General features: G+C 33.6%; 1 protein-coding gene across 4 annotated transcripts in view; it reads left to right on the plus strand.

Moving 5' to 3' along the window:
* Positions 1-11,172, plus strand: part of LOC149168517 (organic cation/carnitine transporter 7-like) — a 391,286-nt gene extending 380,114 nt beyond the window's left edge. For 3 of the 4 annotated variants that reach the window (XM_089428285.1, XM_089428283.1, XM_089428282.1), the window contains one exon: positions 10,787-11,172. In XM_089428285.1, coding sequence (XP_089284411.1) covers positions 10,787-11,014 — 228 coding nt within the window. In that variant the 3' untranslated portion in view covers positions 11,015-11,172. The remainder of the gene's footprint in view (positions 1-10,786) is intronic. The other variant, XR_016259749.1, reaches the window with a different exon arrangement.
* Positions 11,173-12,564: the final 1,392 nt, after the last annotated feature.

Genomic DNA, 12,564 nt, shown 5'->3' on the forward strand with positions numbered 1-12,564 from the left:
GTCTCAGGTGATTTCTCCCAGTGTCTATGTAAATTTTTTGTAAAAGCAACTGCTGCTAGAGATCAATACAATCCCTCCTCTACTGCACCGGTTTTCCCGCATTGTGTTTTTTTTGGGGACAATTGTCCAAAAATAACTGTGTTGATGTGATTGATTCTTGTGCATATGTTTATTTTTATATAATGACGTGATATCTGCAGTAGAATTTATTTTAACATTTAGTGAAGAGATCTCGTGAATAACTTATTGGGAATAATAAGTAGGTGAAATAAATTAGTTACTGCAGTAATAGAATTTTTGTTTAGAAATTTTTACAACTAACTGCCCTTATGTCAAGTCACAATGTTGCCCAAAAGTCTTGGCCTACTATACTCCGCTAGGGCCGAATTTCAGCCTTATCTTGTACCCAAAAACTTCGGTCCTGCCATTCTTGGTATTCCCAGAAGCTTTGCCTCATATCAGACTTTAGTCTTCCACAAATTCGCCCTTTACTCTGCTTCAAATTTGATCTCAGACTCATCCTTGATGATCCTAATTGTACCTCAAAAGTGATCCGAATTTCTACTTGGAGGAGGACGAAATGACATATATAGAATTCTGTGAGGTCAAATTGGTGTGACCATAGGGGCAAGCCAATCTGACTTCTTAGAGGGTCGACTTTAGTTTTTGAGCCAAAGTTCAATATTAAAAATTAAAAATTTCCTTTCTTTTGAAGCCGACATGAAGAACATGTCTTACATTGTTTATTACATATATTTTCAAGGGCTAAAATAAAAATTATGAAGACCAACCATAACTACCAAATTCAACATGCAATACCCGTCTAATTAGAGAAGTCATATAAATTGAAAAGTACTCTAACAATTTTAACTGGGAAGATGGTTTTAAAGTTAGTCAGTCATGGCAACCCACCATCCACTGTCTTTCTCTTAAGCATTCTCCTCACTCTACCCACCGCTAACCTATTCCTTTGCTCCCTCTCCCTTCTTGTCCTCGATCCTTGTTCTTTTCCTTTTCTTTTGGGTCATCCCCCCAATTTCCTTAGTTTATTTTTCTTTAACCCCTTTTTAAATTGAATGAGTTGAATAATAATTTTTATCTTAAGTTCATAGGGAATATTAATCTTCATAATAATAATTCTTATTTTCTTATATTATTATTTATTTCCTTCTAACCTATCATTATTCTTGAATTCCCCCTCCACTATTCCATTCTCTTTATCGTTTAATAATATTATCAATTTTTAATATTCTTAATTATTTTAATTTTAATAGTTATCAATCCCAATATTAAGAATAATAATAATATTTTAATTTTACAGTTTTTATATTAATAAGGATTTTATACCCCCACCACTTCTTCTTTTTATTAATATTATTAATTGTTATTTTAATATTAACACTATTATATATTATTTATTTTAAATTTTGATCATAATATTTTCATTATTTTTAATATTACATTTAATTTTAATAGGTATTTTTCCTAATATTAATATCAGTAATAATAAATCTCATTTTTAACCTCCCATTTTAATAATATTATTAATATTCCAATATATTTTAATATTAATAATTAATAATTGGTTATTTCATATATTTCTTAATAACATTATTAATTAATTAATTACACCTTGTTAATAAGAATTTTATTAATTAATTAATAATTCTAACTAATATTATTAATTATTGAATAATAAAACCTTCTCTAATTTTAACAAATTGTAATATCTCTCTCCCGACACCATTACATTTTTATAGGTTAGATATTTCCCTCTTCACCTATGTTTTCTGCTTCATGTCCCTAATGATGGGTGAAGGGTTCACCTAAAATGTTGGATGTTTCAACAATTCTTAACACAATTTTTTCTGGAAACCTTTTTCTCGTCATTGAATTGCTTTTCCTTGGCATTGTTTCTTACTACTTTTTCCTTCTTTTGTAAGCATTGGTTTCATTGACAAGTCCAATTTTTGTTAGATATTCATAACCAAGCATGGGACTAGGAGCATTGGCCTCATAGCAAAGTGGCAATTGCTTAAGCTTTACATGTGTGGATTTTAACTTCATTGGCTCTCCATCTCTTAGCCTTCTTGGTTTAAATGACTTCGGATTTACTTCATTTAGACCTTTTCGACGATGTTTGACAAGTTAAATGAGAAAGGGGATAGTTTTTATTTATTTATTGATTAGATGGAGTGAAAAGGGAAAACAAAAAATGTTATGGTTTGGATGTGGAAGACACTACCTTTGTGTAACATTTTATTATGAATCCGAAGTATGTAAACTTCTAAAATGAAAACATTGTATATGCATAATTGGATTATTAATACGATTTACCTAAAATGCTTAATGCTTATCCTATTGATGCTTAAACTTGTGAAATGAAATAATTGAAACAAAAGACAAGTCCATTATTGAATTATACCTTTCCACAAGTGTTGTAAATCATGTTTTGGTTAAGTATTCAATCTTCAAGATCTAAATCTTCTACAACAATACTTTGTTTAGTATATTTCACAATATAATCCAATGAACAAATATTAATTACGAAAATGAAACAAACCACACTTCATTAATTAAAACAAAACTTAATCATTCTTGGCAATGATCATGTACTAACACTGATCATGTTATCGAGACCTTGTTGTCACCAAGTTATCTCTTGACATGATTTAGGCACTTCTTATTTCCATGAATCATTGTTGTGAAAAGAAAGCTAATCTATGAGCTTAAAACAGTCATTGCATAAGGAAACACACTTTTTTTTGGATGTGGTGCATAGACTCCGGAGATTAGTGACTACTACGTCCACGGAAACATTGTTTCGGGAAGATCCACCCAAAGGGATCACTTCTCGCTGGCTCATTAACGAAGCCTAACCCTGAGAGCGTAAAGGAGAATTGACCTCATGACCTCTCAATAGCGAGGTGCTTTAATTACGGGAACTTAACCAATTGAGGTAACCCTCGAGGCTACATAAGGAAAGACACTTGCATTAATGTGAAGACAATTATAAAATCTACTTGCATAAAGCAAAATAAAGCAATAGACGACCATGATCTATTTGGAGTTAGCTCAATCTCCTTAAAAGAAGGAAACTAACTCTATAACAACATAAGCTAAATCAAATCATACAACATCTAAAAATAGAGAATGAAAATCTATGTGAAAAGAAATATTAAGAAATTACATTCTATTCCATCATAAGTTGGAGTATGCTCCAGAGACCTTTGTTGGAATGGAGAAGGAACTCTTATTTATATATAAACTTGCTTTGAAACTGAGATAACCAACAACAGATTCAGATCCACAAATCTCTCATGTAGTTAAAATCATCTGCTAATAATTAGCAAGTAAATATCTCTAAATACCTTCTCATGGATATCTCCAAGATATTTGATGACAAAATATTAGCAAGAGCTCCATAATTCTCTTCATATCCAAAATGTTTGAATAATCATCCCAAATCCTCATTAAATCTTTAACATTTGCAGAGGAAATTCAAATTTGGAGCTAAGTGATAAACATTTGCATTATCACAATCTCTAAATGTTCTTGTAATCATCAACAAACTAACCTAGTTGTTAAAGATAAGTGAAAGTATGTTATTTTTTAATATTTAGTCATAAATTCACTTAAAATACTAAAACAAATGCATTGAAAATTTGAGCTTAATCCCACATATAAGCATGAAAATGGAGTAAAACAGGTTTATGTCATATGGGAAAGTTAAAAAGGACTAAAATTGAGGGAAAGGTTATGAAAAGATGCTAAAAAGGATTTGAAAATCTAGCAATTTTGCACTCAAACTTAAATAATTTCCTACTAGTACATATCGAACCAAGAGATGACAACACTTCTAAAGGAAAACCATGCCCCCATGGTATGACAAGGCAAAATAAAACTATAATATTATGAAGTGTTATTAGATCTCATTTAGAGTTTACCACTTTCATGGCATGACCTCGAAGTTCTAGCAACACATTGATGTAAGAAAACCATTGCATGGAACATCAAATAACACATCCTGAAATTGAACTATACCATCCATAGATGCATCTGCCAATTTGAGTGGTGAGGATGGAGCATTTTGACTTCTAATGCTTGTGAGAGACCTCCTTCTCCTTAGCTATCCTTCTTCCTTTACTTCCTTGAAATTCACACTTTTTCTAGCCCCAAAAGTTGTAGATCGAACTTACTGAGTTGATGACAAATGAGGTCGTGTTGCTACCTTTATATAGTGATTCTGCTACCCAATTGTAAGCCGACTTGTCCATTTTTTACGCTGACTTGGTGGAGGAGACCTAGAAGACTAATTTTAGTAAAAAATAAATTTCTTTCTTGACAAATAATTCCCAAGAAAGGTTTCTTACATTATGACATGGACAAGGACACTTGACACAAACCCTAGAAGCCTACAATGGAGGCTTTGACCTAAAAATAATTGAACCAAGCATGAAACCCATGCTTTAATAAGTCAATTTTAATAATAATAAAATTTCATTTTCTTTCTTTTGACAAATACAATATAATGTAACTTAAATACATTTATGAAGATCGAACCTAGTTACATTCTTCAATACTCCCTCTTAACTAGGGAGGTATTGATAATTACAACCATATAGAGGTACATGGAAGATCTCCAATATGACCTATGAAGAGTTCAGGCACACTCAGTGCCGCAGACTAGATACCTGACCAGGGTTATCTATCCAGATGGGACTAAGATGGACTAAAGCTTTTAGCCACTCTGGGTAGCATCAAGGTTACATGCTAACCATCAACCCAAGGATCTAGGTGTGTATCCAAGGTTAGAGCTCCAAGACCAACGCCACCCTCCCTCTTTGGGATCTAGACATCAACATATAGGTCAACTGGATGTCCTCCCAAGCATCCGCCATTAGATGCTTCAACTCTCCTTAATAAACTAGATATATCCAATTGTCCAAGCATGCTTCCAAAGTGATTCAACCTTCTTGTGGAGAGATTTACTTGTATACTCACAACCCCAATCAGTAATAAAATCTCAAATATACAAACAAGTAAACGCAAGCCTTCGTGATCTTCAATCATTCAAATCAAGCTATCCATATACAATTTTGTTAGCAGCTTTCTTCTACCACTTTCATTTCTTCAGCGATACCAAATACATCCTCAGATCTTCTCAAGTCTTTTGTTTGCAACTTTATATTCATCAATAGTACTTTTTCTTACTTCAAGGTATTCATTGTCATAATATGCCATCCCTCTTAACTGGGGAGATATACCTTTTCTTCTAACCAGGTTCCCTCTTAAGCTTAGGGAGATCAACTACTTTCTTCTTCTATAACATCGGAGAAGCTTCAACCTTTCACGACTTTATCAAGGTCATCTTCATCATCATCCTAATAGCTTTCTTCTTCATGCTTATACACATATCTTCATTTTCTTGAAGATTGTGTACCTGCAAAACTTCAATAGAAAGTACAACGAAATACATATATAGAAGCTTGAAATTAACTATATTAGAATCATATTACTATAATTCAAACACCTAAACCTAGTTAGGTGCATAATCAGCAAGAGACACATACTTCTAAACTTCAACTTCTTGCTAGGGTTTTGTTACAAACCCTAGACTACAACATAAAGCAATTTAATCAAGAAATCAGTCTCATTCTATCTAGGGCTTCAATATTATTTCCAAAGATATGTGACAATCTCTACTATAATTATAATAAACCCTATATTTTATTTTTGTTACACAAAGCCTTAGATATCAGTAATTCAATCAAATAACAATTCTACTATGCATCTAATGTTTTAGACTTTACTAAGGTTTGATGCAAACCCTAGACTAAATCATATCGAAAACAATATCATCATATCCTAGAATATCAATCTCTATTAGGGATTTGTTACAAACCTTAGAATTTACATGAGCAACAACAATTAGGTTAGCATACTCGAATATACATATCTAGGATGCATTTCTCATCAATATTTACTAGGTAAACCTGGGACTCAAACATCAATACATCAAAGCTAGATATAAAACAATTTATTCATACTTGGGTTTTTGGAATATTCACCTAGGGTTTTATCCCTAGAATCCTACTATAGACATTACAAAGGTTTTGTTCATAAACCCTGATTTACCAAACCCTAAAGGTCTAGGGATTCATTTAAACATTAACGGCAAACCCTAAAGGACTAGGGTTTTTATTATAACAATACCAAGACTTTATACAAGAGAATAGGATTTCTAAACTTCATCATTAACCCTAAGTAGACTAGGGTTTCATAACTATAGACATACCCTTAGGGTAGGGTTTTATAGAGAACCTTATAGGGTTCCATACGAATGATCAAAATATAATGAGGGTAGATTCAATCTAATGATTAATCACCCAAACAAGAATCTCTTACGATTCAAAACCCTAACCATAACAATGTTAGTAAAGTAGAGCAAAAAAAAAAGGAATGATCATACCTTTATATAAAGAGATCCTTGTAACAAAGCTTATAGGATACAAACATACCTTGGGTTGTTTCTTAACAAACCTTGTAGGACATCAATGCTTGAAGGGTTTTAATAGAACTTCTTTCATACTTCAAGTCTATCCTTTGAAGTCTTCTACATAACCCTTGAGCAATTAAGAAGCTTTCCTAGCCAAGGAAAAATATAAAGAGAAAGGTTATTAGCATATAATACAAAACACATCTTGATAGGAGAGGGAAGCCAAACATAAAAGATAAGACAAGGAGTAAGATACTTATCTTCGGTAAAATGGTGAAGGCTCCCTCTCAATCCAATCTTGAGGGATACCTACAACTTTATCAAAATAAAAGGTGTTCTAACGAGACTTGTTAGACCTACAAATTCTAGAGATCAAAACATAAAGGAAAACAATTCAAAACATAGAATAGAAGGATATGCAAGGGATAATGTCCCTAAGAATCCCTAGCAAATAAGTCTTTGACTTCAGATTCTTCCATCTTGTTCTTCTTTGGTGGTCCTTCATCAGCAACATTTGCATGTTCCCTTTCTCTCTTCTTATTTCTTGGATTCTCAGGGCAATGACTCTGGTAATGCCCCATCTTATGGCAATTATAACATTCAACCTTGGATAGATCCATTTTCTTATTTGGTCCTTTGAACTTCTTGAAGGTTCCCTTCTTTTGTGATGAGTAGAGAGTAAGCATTCGAGGTGTTTTCTTCTTCATTCTCCTTTTTGTTGTTTACCATTGATATTTTGGCTTCTTCTTGACTACATGCATTCCACATTTGTTCAAATGTTGGCATATCTTTCCAACTGTTGAGTCTTGATGCAAAGGCGCTCCAAGATTTAGGTAGTCCTAAAAGGGCGGTAATTACGAGCTCCTTTCTTGGGACAACTTCATCTATTGCTTGGAGTTCATCCCTGATTCTAGATATCCTTATAAAGTATGATGAAACAATATCATCATTTGTCATCTTAACAGTTCTTAGTTCATTCTTGAGGCTTGCTATTTGACCAATGTTCTTGATTATGAATAACTTTGAGAGAGCCTCATAAATTTCTTGAGCAGAATTTATGTTGGATATGTATGGAATTAAGTTATCCTTAACTCCATCCACTATTAGATTCATAGCCAGTATTTCAAGTTCTCTAAACTTCACTTTATCTACAATACTTGATTCATCAACAGGCTTCTTGACTTTTCCTTGAACAAGATCTAAGACTTTATTCTTTTCGAGAATGATATCTATTCTGTTAGATTTTAAGCTTCTGTGGTTGTTTCTTGGAGTAGCATGATCCAAATTATCCACAGTATCATGTTCATTCTGTCGATGTTTCAAACCCCAAAGTGGGTCCATCATCAGGACTAATCTTTAGAATATGATTGATAGTTCATTGAGAGAAGAATCATGTGACCAGAGTATAAATTGCAAGTCAGCGGTTCTTCTCTCAATTTTAATCCTTAAGATTTCGAGAAGACAGATCTCATTCCATGTATCCCTCTGTATAGGGATATCTATTCTCTTTTTCCAGGCCCTGTAGTTGGAGGCTCCTTCTAGTTTGTTTTCTCCCTTCATTGAGTTTGTCATTGTTCCTATAGATGGTAGACTTATCTCCTTATATGATCCTCTTTAATGACCTTTCCTTGATCCTTTTCTTCAATAGACCTTCAACTTGTCTTTCTCTTCCTTATTTCACCTTAGCTCTGGTACCATGTTAGAAAATCGGGAAGGCATAAGTATTTTCCTATGTTGATAATTACTTGTGATATTCTTATGTTCATATTAACTTTCTTATGTTCTTCTTTTATCTTTGTTCCATCAAGCAATTATCAAAAGAAAAACACAAAGATCAGGGACACCAGATGTAGGTGGACACCTGGGGCTAAAACCCCTATATAGGGGGAAACCCAGTCAAGTACTCTTCCTTCAGTAATTCAGATTGAGATGGATGAAGACCCTAGACCAATAGACTTTCCTCCTCGACCAAGTTAGCCTTCCAAGATGATATAGTAGTCTCTTCTTATCCAACTCCTCTAATCCAAAAATTCGAATTCCCAGTTGCTAAATTTCAATCCCTAGCAACAAAATTTCACCCTCCTAGTTACAATAGAATTTCAGCCCCTTCTAGCAGCTGCACAACTTCACATGTGTGGGGAAGAGAGAAAATTTCAACTTCTTATGCTTGTGAGAGACCTCCTTCTCCTTAGTTATCCTTCTTCCTTGAAATTCACACTTTTTCTAGCGCCCAAAGTTGTAGATTGAACTTATTGAGTTGGTCACAAATGAGGTCGAGTTTCTGCCTTTATATAGTGATTCTGCTACCCAGTTTTAGGCCGACTTGTCCAGTTTTGAGGCCGACTTGGTGGAGGAGGCCTAGAAGACTACTTTTAATATAAAATAAACTTCTTTCTTGACAAATAATTCCCAAGAAGGGTTCCTTACATTATGACATGGACAAGGACACTTGACACAAACCCTAGAAGCCTGCAATGGAGGCTTTGACCTAAAAATAATTGACCCAAGCATGAAACTTATGCTTTAACAAGAATTTTAATAATAATAAAATTTTATTTTCTTTCTTTTGACAAATACAATATATTGTGACATAAATACATTTATAAAGACTGAACCTAGTTACATTCTTCAACATGACCAAGGGTCAAACCCATTCGTATGGTGGGGCCGACCTGTCTTTCTGGAGTCGACATGAACTCAAAAATAATATTTTTCTTTCTTTTAATTTTGTTGACTTGAATACCAACCGCAACTACAAAACTTCAACAGAAGTGACATTTCTTTTATCTTTCATTTTCATCTTTTTACTTAAATTTTTAATATTACCATGAATTGGCTCAGGATGTTTGAGAGTGGTTCTGACCTCATTCAATTTTATATGAAAAACTAGAATTTTAGATCCCACTCAAAATCCAGTGGGCTTAATAGTTTTCAGGATTTCATGATTTGGGGGGTTGCAATGTTTCCATTTGATTTTGTCGTGTGTGAGGGTATGGGATTGCCATTTGATCAAGAGCATGAAGCCCTTTATGTACCTTGATGTTGGTGGTATTGAATGTTGAATTTCATTGATTTTGGTGGTATTGATTGTTGAACTCCTCTACCATGGCCTTAACAAAAATGCACCCTTCACTCAAAGCAATATATTTGGTTAGGCATGCTAAGCTTTTTCTACCATATTACAAAGTTGAATAAATGAACCTTCACTCAAACCAAAATCATTGGTTAGGCATGTCAAAAAATTTCAATTTCTACCATATTATAAGGTTGAGCAATCCAAGTTTGAAGACTTTGAGCTAGATGACATTTATGTAGCCCTTTTTGATGATCCCATTTCTAGTAGTGGTGAATCAATAATGAGTTTGATGAGTGATCATGTTGATCAGTGATTTGTAGTAGGCCAATGGCCCAATAACTTGTAGCATTGTTTTTGGACTCTAGAGGCCACTTAGAGCCTCATTGATTATGTATTTTGTTGTTGATATGTATTGCACTTTGTGCCATTTTGATATATTCACCCTTACATGGTATATAGATGAACAACTTTGCATATTTTGTCTCTAATGGTTTGGAATCATGGTTCAAAATCTTTAAAATATACTTTTTTTTTATTAAAAAAAAATATTTAATGTATTTTTTTTCATATCCAGTTTATTAAATCCGGTTCGATTTGGTTTGATCCAGTTCCAGTTTGAATCCTGGTTAGATAGGTGGCCGGTTCAAAACCTGGTTATGGTTTTTAAAGCTATTGTTGAAATGCATTAATTACATTGGCTAACTTGTCATGGAAATAAATGGCTGTTATGTCAGTCTGTGATTATGAAGTTCTCGATGAGAAGCTTCTTTGGAGTGTAACTTAGAAGATCATTAGTATACTTGCTTGGGATGTCACCTGACATATTATACACAAAATGCAGCCAAGAAATTCAGTGAACTGCGTAATTTAAGCTATTCATCTCTTTTTGCCAAACTACTCATTTTTTATGAAAGCCTTTACCCTAGTAATGCTCATATTGTTGGTAAATTGAAGAATTTTATAAATATTCATGACAGTTCCGTTGTTGAACTGGAATATTGCATTTTATATAGTAAAATAATTCACAAGACTATTACTTCGTAGGTTTTTCTAACAGTTCTCTAGGTTGGAAAATTTGGCATGGCCAATGAATTCATTACTTTTCACTTTACCAAGGTTGTTCCTGTTTCTACTTGACTGAATCCTAATGTTTTTTTATTTATTTACTTACTGTCATTGAAGGAAATGACTCCAATTAGATGCTATTGCAGGTTTACCCAACATCCATAAGGTCTACAGGATTTGGAGCTGCAAGTTCATTTGCACGAATTGGAGGAGTATTATGCCCTGTTATAGCTGTAGGCTTGGTAAAAAGCTGTCGAAGGGCATTAGCTATTTCTTTATTTGAAGTTGTAATTCTATTGGCAGGAATTGCTGTTTTGTTTCTTCCTATAGAAACCAAAGGACGGGCCCTAAGTGACATTGTCCATTCTAAATGACATTGTGCTAGTTGAAGTAGAAGCTAGAGTATAAATACATTTATACCTAATGTATATTTAACTTCACTACTTAGTTTCGGTGGCAATGTATGTTTACATTGATGTAACCCACAATATGCTCACCTTCTTAAAAAAAATTCATCGTTCATTTCATTCTATTTATGTTAGCAGCAAGTTTTCTGATCATTGCTGAGTCGTGGAAAACTTTTTCTATTTCAGAATTTTACTAATAGTTAACTTGAGTTGTGCGTCTAGGTCAAATATTTTATTTCCACACATTACTCAATTTTCCACTGATCTGAGACGTATATTGAGATCAACTGCATTTCTTTTTGTCAGCTAGGCTCTTTAGGTATGGAATAGACGCGATCCAGATGTAATAGTTCTGTTGTTTTTGAATCCCAGATAATAAAAATTAGCTGAGAAAAAGGACCCTTTGAAGGGGAATACACTAAGCTTGAATTTGAGTATATTTCTGGACGGAGAAAAAAGCTTGATTTGACCAGGTTAATGATAAAGCATTTTTGGTTAACAACTTAACAAATGAGATAATTACATGCTTAAGATGCCATTGATACCATGCATGCTCCACTGATAGCTAGATGGTAAGATACTTTTGTTTTGGGATTGATGCGTTAGAGAAAATTGTACTAGCTCAACAACAACGTTAATAGGCCAGAGAACAGCTATTGCTGTGTGGGGAAACGGCTACAGCACTAGTACATTGTTGCATTCAGTTACCATGGGATAAAAATAAGATGATACAAGCCAGGAACATTGTGAAGAGACTCCATGAATATGTAGAACATTTGTTGGAGATGCATATAAAACTTCTGAGTCTTTGTGAGTATAGGTCATGGAATCTAGTTAGAGATATCAATGATATTGATATAATCTCTCTTGTGCATAAAATATATAGGAACCTAAATGCAAGAAGGATCCCTGTTATAAATATTATTATGAATATCAATATTTAGTACTTGGAAACTGATAAAAATGACAATGTTTGTATTAATGAAAATAAAACTCACTGGTCAGCTCTATGAAGGAGAGTCTGAACTAGGAGAGTCTGGCTCTGCAGAATGCTCTATATTGTTCATCAACATTACACATTAAATAGAATACATGGTTTTCGGGAAGTTAGAACAACATCTTAAGAAATAGAAACTAATTCCTATCCTGAGGCTACATGAACCAACCCTACCTATTCTAGGATATTCTCCATTATCTTCAACACTCCCCCTTAATGGAGAATGGGTTCACATATATCCCTAACATCTCCCTAAACATTTGAAATTTTACTTTTCCAAGAGGCTTAGTGAAAATGTCCGCAACATTATCACATGTATTACAATATTCCAGGTGATTTTATTTAGATTGCACTTTCTCTCTAACAAAATGGAATTGAGTATCAATATGTTTAGTGTTTTTATGAAACACCGGATTGTTGGCCAGCTTGATTGAACTTTGATTGTCGCATCTGATTGTTGTTGTGATTGTCTATTCTTCCCCAACATCCTGGAGAAGTCTCCGCAACCAAACCGCCTCGC

This window comes from Pinus tabuliformis, chromosome 4_2 (genome assembly GCF_031772625.1).
Source record: "Pinus tabuliformis cultivar Carrire ecotype Pingquan chromosome 4_2, CPIR1, whole genome shotgun sequence".
Classification (NCBI taxonomy): domain Eukaryota; kingdom Viridiplantae; phylum Streptophyta; class Pinopsida; order Pinales; family Pinaceae; genus Pinus; species Pinus tabuliformis.